Consider the following 14,719-nt stretch of genomic DNA (forward strand, 5'->3'; position numbering starts at 1 on the left):
ATTTTTTTTTTTATTTCTGTCTGTATTTATCCATATTTATTAATTAGCCATCTTGGCAGTATTTATCCATATTTATTTTTTTGCCATCTTTGCAGTATTTTAAAAAAAAATCTTTTTACTGATATCTTTGCAGTATTTATCCATATTTATTTTGTGTTATGTGAATAAATTAAGTTGTAAAATGGTATATTTCCACATTCTTCCGACTAATAAACGTGCACTCAAACTTTGATGCCTGTCGTGTTTCAGCAAATTAAGCAACCAAATGTAACATAACAATACATCCACTGGTGAATATTCACATTATACCAGAAATGTATGTTGACACATGTTGTTAATTTAGGAACTCTCATCCTATTTTTTTTTTTTTAAACTCCCCACTCAATCTATCTGCTCAGCTGCTAGCCTGGAATTGAAGAAAGACAGTAAGAAAAGTCACTCAAAAGAAACCCAATTTTCTGTATATTTTCATTTTTAAACATAAATAAAAGGCAGGAAACACATTGTTTCCTGTCAGTATTTATATGTCAAAATCAGTAAAAACGGAAAACTGGGAGCCTAAATCATTAGCTAATGAATTCGGCCACTTCAAGATGCAAATCATATGAGGTAATTTCAGGATTTAAGCACACAATTCTTGATCAATAGGTCTTAAATGGGAAAGAACTTGAATTGTTAAGAATGTAGTGAATTCATTTTAAGGTCACTAGTGAGATCTACATGGTAACACAAAGTGGTGAATGTTTGGGAGCCTGTAAGGGTGAGTAACTACTTTATTGTGTTGAATGTGGAACTAGTAATGACTTCAATGGAAGCTATTTATGAATTTAGATTGGGCTGGGTGAACAAGAGGGTTGAACATCTGAGCTGGAATGGAGGAAGCCTCTCTCACCAACAGAGAAGTTTCAAGTAGATAAGTCTGAGAATCTGGTACTATAGAAATTGAAACACAAAACATTGGAAACCTTTGAAAATGAGGACATTTAACTGAATTGTTGGAAATGTAACTCAGAATTTGGGAGTTATTAAATAAATTGAATAAGAATAAGGTCTTACAGGTCTATTGGATGTTAACACTCTTAAAATCTTGGGTACAAACAGCAGCAATGTTGGCAGATTTGTAAATATAGATGAGTAGATGTTGAAAGTATCAAAACTGGTGACTGTCTGAAATAGCACAGGTTTTTAAAAGAAACGTGGGAACAGTTTTTAGAGTTTTAAGATGAATTTGAATTCAAAATACAATAGCAATATCACCTATATACAGCATACCTTCTATAGCTTGTTCAAGGAATTTTGCATACATTTTACATTAATGATGTATATGAAAATGAGCAGAAGGGTTGAGAAATTGGTAGATGCCCCCACGGAACTGAGGGAAATGTGTGCAGTATTTTGGAACGCTAATTTAGATGAGAATGACCTGAGTGGATCCGATACAAGCACGAGTGAGCCCGATGGGGGAAATGAGCATTAATGGTTGGAGAGAAGGATCCCATTGGGCGATTGCTGTCAGGTTGTTGAAAATGAAAAATAAAGGTATTAAAATGTATTTTTACATTAATGTTGTACTATTTACAGTACTTGATAGGTTTTACATTTTGTCAGTTGTGGAACATCCAACTATAAGAACATCATCCCATGGACAAGGACCCGCAACAAAGCTTGCAAGTGCCCCCAAGAGGTCTTGGTTGCCTGCGTCAGTATATCAATCGAAGCCAGCAAACAGGACTCGAGGGCCTCTTTTCCTATGGGAAAATCGTGCCGACAAGTCCGAAACTTCGAGTGAGTGTTCGGCTGTTTAGGGGCGCTGCTGTAAGTCCACTACCTATTAAAGCTGCAACGTGTTTTGAGTTATGGCCAATTCTGGCTTTCAGTGCTTTATCTACCCACAGGTGTCTTAAGTGGACTAGTCCACGTGCCACATATGAAGGTGGTCATGCTGGAGGAAAGACAAAGACGAGGGACACAAATAGATGTTTTCTAAGCAACTTTCAACAAAGCTGCAAACATTTATACTTTGGCACAACTTCACAATATACTATCCGAAGGCAGTCAAAAAATAATACAAACAAAATATTTGTTTTCTTCATAAAAAAAATAACTAGATGTCATTTTAGTAGCGTATGTAAACTTGAAGGTTGGTTGAAATACTGTGGAAAACGTTAGTATATATATACAGCTTAAAAAAGTTCCAAGGAACAAAGAGTCTCTGGTAGGCAAACTGGTGTCTGTATTGCTTTGGCTGGCACCAAACCAGACGTCTCCTCCTCCTCTACCGCTGAAACATGGCGGATCCCGAGGAGTGGGCTGGGAGGAGGTCAGATTGTTGGGCTCTCCACTACACCACGCTTCGGAAGAGGAAGGAGAAGGCGGCCCCCAGGGCCAGACCCAGTGATAGGAAGAAGGCCATGATGCTGCCTGCTGTTTCAGCTTCATAGGGGAGGACTTTTCTGCAAAGTAGTGAGAAGAAAAACAAGGTTAGTCAGCGGTCAGACAGGGGAGGGTCTCTGTCAGCATGCTAGTCATACACAGATATATTTAGCAAAGGAAAAACAAACACTTTCTTACTTAACTGAACTAAATTCATATGATCGTCTTTGCGGAAGAGCTTATAGGAAAAAGTCAATATCCAAACCTACCAGTTTCCACAAATGACCTCGCCAATTTCTATGATGTGCTTGTAACTCAGAATGTAAAAACACATCAAACTAAGTCACATTTAAAATGCCTTTAATAATATTTAAAGTTAACTCTGTGGTGGTGAGTTGTTGCCCTCGGAGAAAGTCAGTGGCGCCTGCTACTCCAGAGTGATTAAATCCAAAGAGATCAGTGTCTTCACCTGTAATTAACTATGCATAAAGTTCTTCAATTAAGCATAACTCCCCAGATTACTCATGCATGCAGGAAAGATATCACATCTAAGCAATCAATAGCATTCAATGCTTATGATTGTGACTTGACCATTTTGAAAACACCCTTAGTTATTTCATTTGCAGATGAACAGCCAACACGTTTTGCCCCTTTATTGGCGTGCAGGTCGGGGCCTTTTTCAAGGCATTAAATGGTAACAACACGTACAATCTGTCAAGTCACATGATTAAGAGTCAACTGTACTTGTGAAGTGGGTGACAGTCGAGTGTAGCACTGCACTTGTGTTACCATTTTAGGACTAATGCGAGACACTGGTAAAAAGGATTGTGATCATTCACCCGAGACAAAAACACTGGATTGGTTAGGTAATACTCCTCTTTTCTGGTCTTTCTCCAAATAATGTATACACACACATACATGGTTGGAAAGGGTAGGTGATAACGTGACTGCTTTATACGTTTAAGTCTTATGACGCAGGCACTGATCGATGTCTTGGTCCAGTAAGGGCATAGATGGAAACTAACCAGGGGGTTCCACATGACGTATTCCTGTTTGATGCAAGATCCCAAGTGGGATCAACATGAGAACCCTACAACTAACCTGAAAATCCCAAGCTTAGGTAAACATTACAAAACTTTTGTAGAAAAAAAGCAACACAAATCACTGTGATGTCACTGTAAAACTGAAGAACACTCTTTTTCCTAAATCCCAAGAAAAGCCACTCCCAAACGGTCTACCTTTGGTAGCTTGACCTTCAATGCATCTCCCAATTCATCTCTTCCACATATTCCTCCTCTTACTCCGAGGACCCTATCCCGACCTTCTTACTAAAGGATGGAGAACGGCCAACAAGTTTTGAGCAGGTGAAGGGTTTTAAGTTGAGAGAGGGAGAAGGAATTAGGTCTTAGGAAAGTGTAGCTTCAGGCAGAGAGATATCAGCCAGCTTGCTATCCTGCAGAGGGAGGATTTCATGGCTAGAGGTTCTGGTAGATCAGACGCACAAAGATATAGCTGGGTGTCATCAGCAGATTGGTGAGTACAGATGGTATTTTCTTGAAAGAAAGTGAGCGAGGTGATACTATGGAACTTTGTGGCACATGGAGGTGATTCAAAAAGCATGAGGCTTCACTAATTGTAATCTAGAAGTAATGAGATTCAAACCAGCTCAGAATGGGTACTGCCAATCCCACTCGATGACCAAGAATCCGAAGAAGTGAATTAGGGTCTGATGGATCGAACACGCCAAAGAGACCTGAAGAACCTATAGGCATACCTCTCCCTCATCGAAGGGTTTAGAGCCAAAATATACATGAATGAAAATCCTTTCCGTCATTGCAGTATCAGGGCACAGAGCATGTAAGTATTTGAGACCTGCCAGGGGCTCTGTTACAGTCCTCCGGTGACCAGCAATTGGTGGTGCTTCTCTTTGTTCCTGGCAAACCTGTCTGGTTAGTAGTGAGTGGTTAGTTGAGTGGGCTGCATAGCTGAATCTGTAGCATCCAGTTAACAGTAAGGTTCACAGGTCCTTTACATACATTATATGCCTGTCTCGCTGACGATGAGGCACCAGTTAATGCATTGGTATACAATATCGTATGGTGACATGGATTATATCAAATTGATACTGGGAGGGCCGTCATAAAGCCGAGATCACCTGCGCTCCGTCTTATGGTTCGAGGAAGTAGGTAGGGTAGGCATTCTTCACTATGTCTGCAAAGTTTCAGGATGGTGGATATGGTTAGTGTCCTTATGTCCTGATGGAGGTTAGGGGTCTTCAGATGCAGGGCGGCAGCAGGCACTTCTGCTTTGGACAGGAAAGGCATAGTAGTTGTTTGCATCTGTACGGTGAGTTCACTGGCAGGTTATGCTGGGGGAGCTCCACAATTTGAGTAGCGCGCTTGTCCTCTAGGTATGATGTGCTGGTCGGACTGTTCCACAGCTCTGGACAGTGCTCGCTCTGGTAGAAGGGCTGTCATTCTGCGCTCTATTCCAGAGTCAGAGGTTGATCTCATTAAATTGGGGACAACCATGTTTCACTTATCTTTTGAAGGGGATGCGTTTAAAAAACAAAAATAAAGTTTTTCATGCTATTTTTTAAGGCGGGGCAGGAGTTAAACGGGCCACTGTCTACTCCCAACACATATTCTTGACCATTCACAAAGGCAATGGGGTCAATTAGGGACTCATTCCAGTTTGCGAACATGTTACCACTACCTTTCATCAGTCTTTCTGTAGGATTTCAGTCACAGAAGATTAATACATACCATAAAGAATCGCTATTTGGAAGGGGCGCCCAAAACACGCCCTTTCCAAGTAGCGATTCCTAAATATTTCATAGGCCCATTTAGCGATTCGGTAACATGTAATTGAACTGCTCAATGTCTTTAGTATATATTCGAAAACTACATTTTCTAGTTGCAGGGTTGAGACCAGCAAATGCGTTTGTACTTCTGGCTCCATGTTCCTTGGGCCTCAATACCATACATAGGATGGTGCTATTGCAATTGCCCACAGATCTCTGCCTTTACGGTGTTGAGCTTCAGGTGGCCTGAGTCAAGGCAGCACACTGGTACCTGCTATCTGAAAGCTGACAAAACAAAGGCTAACATTGAGGCTATCTCCGAGAAGGCTGTGGACTGGAAAAATACAAGTTGGTTCAAAGTTGTGGTTTTCCTAAAGGCCAAGGGCTCTATTTACCAGGGGTCACTGCATTTGGCATTTCTGTTAGAATCTCACAGAGTTCCTTTCATTTGCCGTCAGCTTTGATTGTGCATGTGGAGTTGTGTCATCTTTTTGTGGTTTTGGTGGCTGCTTAGCAGTCTCTGTGACAGTGGTGCAGTATGAATCTGTCATTATCATCCTTGGTTTTCCTCCACTTGCGTTGTGAGATCTTTTTTTGATCTTTTCATGCAGCCCTGCGGTTTTCTTATTTCTTGGGTTAGTTGTGGTAGAGGCCATTAGTAGTTTCTGGTTGTCCAGTGCAGTGGAAATCCAGTTGTAGAAGGTGGGCACGTCCTGAGGTTACAGATTGATTGGTGTTCTTTCGAGGTGGGGGTTAAGTTAAGCGGGCCCAGTATTATCATCGTCTATATACGGATTTTTTGTTTATGGTATTAGCAGTCTTGGAGTTGTTGTTCTAGATTTGTTAGTTGATCTTGAAGGTAATGACGCAGACGTTGCTCCAGATGCCTGGACAGATGTCAATCCTCGAGGCTTGTCCTGCGATGTCCAGTGTGTGATCACTGTAGTTGAGTGGGTCTGATATTATTCGTTAGGGACTGAAGGGCTCAAGATTGTATGTGGCAGCGGGCATTAATAAATGCTTCTAATCAAACCAAATTTTAAGATCTCTTGAGATGTCCAGGTATCTGGTAAAGAGTTTTGGACACTGTGTCTAGTAAGATCTCCTTAAACTCTCTGTGGGTGGGAGGTGGTCCATTGACCATGAGCTAGGACCAAGCAGAGTGGGAATGGGGCAACATCTTACCACCAAGGATTCACAGTTGCTCACGGTGAAGTCATCGCCACAAGTCTTTTGTAAATATGTCCTGTGGATGGCTGCTGGGCCCCCTTTTATCCCCACTGATACGACTGGTGTTCATGATGCTGTATTCAAGTGGTACGGCTTCCTACTGAGTCACATTTCTGTGATGAAAGTGAAGTTGGCAGTGACCACCTCTCCCCTGGCTCAAGTAGGTACTGTGCATCCTGGGCTTCACCAGTACATGAATCATAAGCATGACAAATGTGAGTTTCCTTTGGAGTACTTTGCCTCAGTGATTAACTATCTTTATCGCACAAGCAGTGAAAGGTGGCACCTCTGACAAATAGTCAAAAAGCAAGTTCTTGAGCTGCACAGGTTTCTTACTGAAGCTGCTATATGTACTGAAGAACACGACTTGATTCCCTTCGACCAACACCCGGCTCTATCAACAGTAAAATCTGTGATCTTACTTTACAAATCACAGCAAAGTGACCTTGGTGTGTGGGGTTAGATCACTCCCTTTCATATAAATAATGTTATTATCCTTACCTACTTTAAATACATCAGATTTTAGCTTAGAAGTTTACTAAATTAGTGTAACATACTGTTGTTCATGTGTACTGTACCTTACTATGCTCTTGTCAAGTCAATAGTCAAGTCAATAGATTTATATAGCGCGCTACATACCCAGAGGGTCTCAAGGCGCTTGAAGAAGGGTGGGGAATTACTTGTCGAATATCCACGTTTTAAGTTGCTTTCTGAATGCTAGGTGGTTCTGAGTAAGGCGAAGGTGAGTGGGAAGTGAGTTCCAGGTTTTAGCTGCAAGGTAGGAGAAGGATCTACCTCCCAAGGTGGTTTTGTTGATGCGAGGTACAGTGGCAAGGGCTTGGTTGGAGGATCGTAGCTGGCGGGAGGGGGTGTAGAAGGACAGTCGTGTGTTGAGGCATTCGGGTCCGATTTCGTAGAGTGCTTTGTGTGCGTGGGTTAGGAGGCGGAAAGTAATCCTCTTATTGACGGGGAGCCAGTGGAGGTTTTTCAGGTGACCAGAGATGTGTTCTTTACGCGGGATGTCTAATATGAGCCTGGCTGAAGCGTTCTGGATGCGTTGGAGTTTTTTCTGGAGTTTTGCGGTAGTGCCGGCGTAGAGGGTGTTTCCGTAGTCCAGGCGGCTCGTGACCAGTGCGTGGGTGACCGTTTTTCTAGTTTCGGTGGGGATCCAGCGAAATGTTTTTTTGAGCATGCGAAGAATGTTGAAGCAAGATGAAGAAACGGCGTTGACTTGTCTGTTCATCGAGAGTGAGAAATCCAGGATGACGCCCAGGTTGCGTGCGTGGTCCGTCGGGATGGGTGCTTTTCCAAGGGCCTCTGGCCACCAAGAGTCATCCCAGGCGGAGGGGGAGGTGCCTAGGATGAGGACTTCTGTTTTGTCTGAGTTCAGTTTCAGACGGCTGTGCTTCATCCATTCGGCTACTTCTTTCATTCCTTCATGCAGGTTGGTTTTGGCAGTGTTAGGGTCTCTGGTGAGTGATAGGATCAGTTGAGTGTCATCGGCGTAGGAGATGATGTTGAGGTTGTGTTGGCGTGCGATGACCGTGAGGGGGCTCATGTAAACGTTGAAGAGGGTGGGGCTGAGTGAAGATCCTTGTGGTACGCCGCAGATCACTTCTGTGGCCTCTGACTTGAATGGTGGAAGGCGGACTCTCTGGGTTCTTCCAGTGAGGAACGAGGTGATCCATTCCAGTGCTTTTCCTTGGATTCCGACGTTTCTGAGGCGTTGTAAAAGGGTGACAGACTGTGTCGAAGGCTGCGGAGAGGTCGAGGAGGATGAGGGCGACTGTGTCTCCATTGTCCAGTAGAGTTCGAATGTCGTCTGTTGCTGCGATGAGGGCGGTTTCAGTGCTGTGCTTGGCTCGGAAGCCGGACTGTGAAGAGTCGAGGGATTTGTTGGTTTCGAGGAAGGCGGCGAGCTGGTTGTTGACCGCTTTCTTGATGACTTTGGCCGGGAATGGGAGGAGTGAGATAGGGCAGTAGTTTTTGAGTTCGGTGGGGTCAGCTGTGGGTTTCTTCAGGAGGGCGCTGAGTTCGGCATGTTTCCAGCTTTCCGGGAAGGTTGCGGAGTTGAGGGAGCAGTTGATGACGTCTCGGAGGTGCGGTGCTATAATGGAGTCTGCTTTGTTAAAGATGTGGTGAGGGCATGGGTCTGTGGGGGATCCTGAGTGGATAGAGTTCATCAGACGGATGGTGTCCTCAGTGGAGATTGGGTTCCAGTCATTGAGGATGTTCAAGGGGGGTGGGGGTCCTGCAGAGGGTTGGGTGGGTTGGTCTTCGGGTCGGTTGTCGAAGCTGTTGTGGATGTCTGCAATTTTGTTGTGGAAGAATGAGGCTAGGGAGTCGCAGAGGGCTTGAGAGGGGGTGATGTTGTTGGAGTTGGCTGAGGAGTTGGTAAATTCCTTGACGATGTTGAATAATTCCTTGCTGTTGTGGGCGTTGCTATCTAGTCGGTCCTTGAAAGCGGCTTTCTTGGCGTTCCGGATCAGTTGGTGGTGTATGCGGGTGGCGTTTTTGAAGGCGTCCTTGGTGCTGGTGTTTGGGTCTTTTTTCCAGGTCTTCTCGAGGGAGCGACAGAGTTTCTTGGATTTCTTAAGATCATCGTTGAACCAGGAGGCCTTCTTGCTGCCTAGTTTGATTTGTCGTTTTTTCAGTGGTGCTAGGATGTCGGCACTGTTGGATAACCATTGGGTGAGGTTGGTGGCTGCTTGGTCGGGGTTTGAGGAGTGGGCGGGGGGGTTTTGAAGAAGCGATGAGGAGATCTGGTCGATGGTGATTTTGTTCCAGTTTCTTCGCAGAGTGGGTTGGGGGTGGTTGTTGGATGTGGACTTGTAGGTAAAGTGAAGGCAGCTGTGGTCAGTCCAAAGGAGAGCTGTGGTGTGGCTGAAGGAGACATGTTTGCTGGAGGTGAAGATAGGGTCGAGTGTGTGACCTGCGATGTGGGTGGAGGTAGTGACAAGTTGTTTAAGTCCGAGGTTGGCGAGGTTGTCCAAAAGGGTGGTGGTGTTGCGGTCGTTGTTCTTTTCAAGGTGAAAGTTGAGGTCTCCCAAAAGGATGTAATCCTTGGAGGGGAGCGCGTGTGGAGTGATGAAGTCCGTGATGTCTTCACTAAATTGTGCGCGGGGTCCCGGTGGCCTGTAAAGGAGGGTGCCTCTGAGTGTGGTCTTGGGGTCGATGTGGATCTGGAAGTGAAGGTGTTCGGTGTTGGCGAGATTGACGTCTGAGCTGGTTGAGATGCGGATGGATTTCTTATGGACGATAGCGATGCCTCCTCCTGTTTGTCCAGTACGGTCCTTGCGAGTGATCTTATAGCCTTCCGGGATGGCAATGGTGATGTCTGGGGCTGATGTGGCGTTCATCCATGTTTCTGTTAGGAAGGCGACGTCCGGAGAGATGGTGTCTAGTAGATTCCAGAGGTCGATGGCGTGCCTGTGGACCGAGCGGGTGTTGAGCAGGATGTATTGTAGGTGGTTGGGGTCGGATATCTGTTGTGTGTTCGTAGATGAGGAGTTGTTCTTGGTGCCGTCGAACTTGCAGGAGTTGCAGGAGAAAGGTCCATGGGTGTGTCCAGGAGCGGCTTGGACGCATTTGGGGGAACGGCCGGGGTTAAGGGCTAGGAGTGTGGTGGCATCGTAAGTAATGCGGGAGGGGTGACGCAACAATCCTAAATGTAAAGCGCCCTGATACCCTCTTGGGTCAAGTTTGCGCTATATAAAACTTTATAAATAAATAAATATAAATAAACTTTAGTAACTGCAAAATTAGGAAAATGTAGCAAACAAATTAAGTTTCTGAAGTGCATAGACCATACCACCATAACACCAGCATCCCATGAAGAGTAAATGAATGGAAAAACACATCCTACGTGAAATATAATTTACTTGCTGGTTAAGCTATATCTCCGGGTACCAGGAATTAAATTGTTTAGAAATGATGGCAATTATCAAGCAGAGAAGCCAAATCAGCTGATAAGTAGCCATGAAACCATATGTCCTCCCTTCCCACGTACGGCTCTCATTATCCTCTTACCTCCATCTTATGGTGGTGTATATACTGTGCACTGTGCCACTATAGAGTGCAAAATATTGTATACCATTAGATCATTAAGGTTAAGTTTGCATATAATATAGAATTACACGTCTTCCCTGGACGTTCAGCGTCAACACATTTCCACTTTTGGTCATGGGTGTCCCAGTGCATTGTGGGCTCAAAGGAGGTACTCGAAGCTACCTCAGAAGTGAAGCTCTTTCGAACAGAAACAACTTTTAATCATCTAAGCCCAACACTAGGTGGAAGTGTTAATGGCATGTTATCTACAAGTACACATGCTGCAAACATACACCTTTTAGGTACAAAGAATAGTAAATCTATTCCTACCAGATCTAGTTGAACATATAGCGCAGTCAATATTCTCGTTCGTTCTTACATGTGGATATTTTGGACATGATGTATCGAACGTGGACACATGCTGACAAACAAGGGGCACGGTCACGCGATACCCAGATATCCTCTGGGGTGAAGAGTAGCACTTTATAAATACTGATTGATTATTGATTGAACAATACTGCTGTCCTCCTGTTTACCTCCACCCTCTTTTTTCCTGCCATTTTGTCCAGAAGTTGTACCCCGCTGTACTATTCTCACAGCCCTCCCGGCATGAGTTTACGCCGCTACCCTCCCTACCCGCAGAGCTCACTTACTTGGGCCCGAAGCACATGCAGAGGCTGGCCAGGTAGCCGTTGGAGAAGGCGAAGATGATCATGAATACGATGTACCAGGCGTCGTGTTCGAAGAAGACAGGCATGTAGTAGCGAGGGTGGACGTTGCAGAGCATGAAGAGAGGAATGAAGACGACACGCAGCACAATCATCACGGGCAACAACTTGCTGTCCTGCCCAGGCTAGTGAGCCGTGGAGGAACGAATGGAGAGAAGAAAGGTAAAGGTAAATACACAGTATTCATGCAATCCTGTTAATCATTCATAAGATTTATTAGAACCAGACTTCTAGCAGAACAAGGCTGTGGTTATTTCCTTACTCACTGTCACTCAACACTTACTGACCAACAATGGAGGGCTGTCCCGGAGGCTCAGGCCTTGTGTGCGGTCGGAATCTCAGGGAGAGGTGGCCATGGGTCACCAGCCCACTCTACTTGTACCTGGCAGTGTGGTCCAGTGCATGAGGTGCGGAGATAGTATGGAAGCCTGAACAGGATAGGATGAAGGGGTCGTAGGCGGGGGAGGCCATGCAGGGTGTAGTTCAGTGCATGAGGTGGACAGTGTGGGATGCAGTCATCAAAGGGGGAGTAGGGTTGTGGACAGTGTGGTTCAGGGCATGAGGTGCAGAGACAGTATGGAAACCATGAGGGCATGGGACTGAATGGTTGTATGGGGTGGAGGGCCGTACTCAGTGTGGTTCAGCGCATGAGGTGGACACAATGAAAAAAAGACAGGTATGGAAAATGTTTTAAAAGCCCCTTTTAAACAAAAAAGTTGCTCCGGCAACCTCCGAAATGTTTAAGTAGCTGCCAAATTCACCTTCATCGTGCTGAAACTGAAGCCTTACTCTGATGAGACAAAATCCACAGAAATTTTAAAATTGGAGTAACAATAAAATATATGATAGGCTAATGAGCCACACACTCCTTTCCAATCAGAAGCATAAATGTAGTTGGTGCAAAGTGTTTGAGCCACAAGAATCATATGAACTGCCTCCTCCGAAAACAAGCAAAGACAATAGGTTTCTCCTTTTAATGTCGCTACCCGACAATTTGGCTTTGCCAATGCTTTTTGCTAATGTTTTTCCACAGTGGCAACATTTGTATTAAAAAACAGCATCAGAGAAAACAAAAGCACAATGATGAATAAGTCTGTATGCATCATCAACCTGCATACACATGCCCATCAAGCGGTGGCCATTTTGTTTTCTCTTTTAATTAACTATTCAATATGGCGGACACCCACCTTACAGCAGTAAATTAAAAAATATAAAAATGTTGACAAAGCACAGATTTTTGTACACAAGACTGACCCAGCAGCAAAATACAGCTGCTTGGCAATCCCAATAAAGAATGCAGATAAATTAAACACAACAGGGATGGAGGGGTGCAACGGTGGACCGGGCAACGTCCGGTCAGAGAGTAAAGTAAACAAAGATGAATAGCGGCAGCATCGTGGAGGGAGTGGGTTGGAGCACAGCAGGAGTTGGGCGGGAAACGGATTACATTTAAAAACAGAGCAAAGAAAGTTTCAGGAGGTAAGCAACAGAAGAAATTAAAAGAGAAAGGTAGAAACATGGAGCGCAAGGGGGCAAGGTTGTGAGGGTGGAAGCAGCACACTGAAGAGAGCAAGAAAACATATGCACTCCCACGGAAAGCAAAATAAAAACATTTGTTCCCCGATGTGGACTTGTGGAAAGAAAATCAAACGGATGATAAAGAAGCTATGCGCCAAGGTACACGACAGAAGAGGAAGGAGGTGGAACAGGCAAGCATACACAAGAATAGTTCTTTGGCAAAAGATATTTAGGAGGTGTAGGAAAGACCTAAAAATCAGCTTTTCACAGTGAATATCTCAGACTCAAAGGATGTAAAGAATGGGAGACCAGGATAGGATCAGCACCCTTCTCTTGTGTAGGAAAAGGAGATCCAATCTCAATGGAAGCCATAATATAGGGTATTAGTTGGGGTCATGTGCCCCCAAGTACCACCTTCTTCTCACCTAGTCAAGAACCAAAAAGTTAAATTCACTGAGTAAACTTGTAAACTTAGGGATTTGTAGAGCGCAGTTGTTGCCCGTGGGCGTCCAAGCGCTGAGTGAAACCTCAGTTTCAATGGACCCCACATACGCATTCTCTTGAAACAGCGACTGGCCGCGATTTGAACTTCCATCACACGTCTTGCAGTGGGAGGATGTAGGAGGCCAGATGGATTGGTCAAAGTTTCTGCAGATTAATGTGACAGCCTCCTATGGGTCACAAGGTGCTGGGAGATCAGCCATGAAGTTACTTCCCCAGGAGCGAGGAATCTCTGAACACAGTCAGTTGTGGCCATATCTGCATGAAGCGACCCCCGCAAGCAGGCGGCCTTCCTAGCCTCACCACTAAGGATCCATAAATTACTCCAGGCCGACAAATCACATCCCGCAAGTCACCCCCAATGACATATCAACAGTTTATTAGATTCCACTGCAAAGACCTCCTCTTCAGGCAGCCGGAGCAATAAGAAAAGTATAGGATATCATTAGACTTAGGAGACTGGGGAAAACCACAGCTTGAAGACACAACCAGGTGTGCACGGATCAGGGGGAGAGGAAGGTCCTTTGCTGAACCATGTCTAAACCCATCCTGGGATGATGGAAAAGCCGGCTTGTGCAGCAAGTGGCTTATAAGTGAGGGATCTGCCTCTCAGGAACATGTCGTTGAGACAGAGAGGGATGCGGACTCCTGAACACTTGAAATGCACAGCTGCTACCGGCATGAACTTGGTGCACACCCTGGGTGCAGAACAAAGGCCCAAGGGAAGCGCAGCAAAATGGTGGTGCAGCTACAAACCTGAGGGACCACCGGTGGCAGCGCTCTGTGGGCGCTGGAGATCAACAGACACCAGCCAATCCTCGAATTCTAGAACCTGCAACATCTGAGTCAGGGTCACAATCTTTAACTTCTGCTTGTGCAGGACATGAAATGCAACTTCAAGATCAGAGGCCCAGAAAGGAATTCCACTACTGACCAGAAAGTGAGAGCTCCAAGGCCCAGCTCCCACAGCACACCAGGCAGCTCTAGGTTCAGAAGCTGACCTGCTTTTGTGTATCAACCCCTTTTCTCTTTCTACCAATGGATCCACTTAGGAAAGACAGACTTAGCAGGGAGTCACAAAGTAGAAAGTGAAGATGGACTGACCTGCAGAGCATGGATCAGCGGGACCAGTTGGCTGTCGACACAGCTATTCCCTCACTTCTTCCAGCGCAGTATTTGAATCTTCATACTTCCAGGGTTAGAAAGGGCAGAGCCAGAAACCAGGCAACCACAGTTCTGTCATAGCATGGAGAGGACTTGCATCAGTAGACAGCAGGCAGATGACTGGCCTGGCGTCCCTTATTTGTCATCACTTTCTGGGTGTTATGGGAGTCTCCTGGACGCTTCACAAGGCTCCTCTGCTTTTAAACAGTAGTCTCCAGAGCTTACCGTCAACCTCAAGAACCAAGATCTAGAGTCTGGGATCTGCTGCAAGGACCTTTGAGGCCTTGAAGAGATGTCTACATCAAGCTTCTGCTCTATTGAGGGGGCTCTGCAGAGATCAGAACATGCCCTGTAC

The 14,719-nt window shown here is 45.1% G+C and overlaps 1 protein-coding gene across 8 annotated transcripts in view; it reads right to left on the bottom strand.

The window, feature by feature from the left end:
• Positions 1 to 1,975: 1,975 nt before the first annotated feature.
• Positions 1,976 to 14,719, bottom strand: part of SLC29A1 (solute carrier family 29 member 1 (Augustine blood group)) — a 444,508-nt gene continuing 431,764 nt past the window's right edge. For all 8 annotated transcript variants that reach the window (XM_086925861.1, XM_086925862.1, XM_086925868.1 and 5 more), the window contains 2 exons: positions 11,107 to 11,306; positions 1,976 to 2,453 (listed from right to left, as the gene is read on the bottom strand). In XM_086925861.1, coding sequence (XP_086781987.1) covers positions 2,342 to 2,453; positions 11,107 to 11,306 — 312 coding nt within the window. In that variant the 3' untranslated portion in view covers positions 1,976 to 2,341. The remainder of the gene's footprint in view (positions 2,454 to 11,106; positions 11,307 to 14,719) is intronic.

This window comes from Lissotriton vulgaris, chromosome 6 (assembly GCF_964263255.1).
Source record: "Lissotriton vulgaris chromosome 6, aLisVul1.2, whole genome shotgun sequence".
NCBI classification, from domain to species: domain Eukaryota; kingdom Metazoa; phylum Chordata; class Amphibia; order Caudata; family Salamandridae; genus Lissotriton; species Lissotriton vulgaris.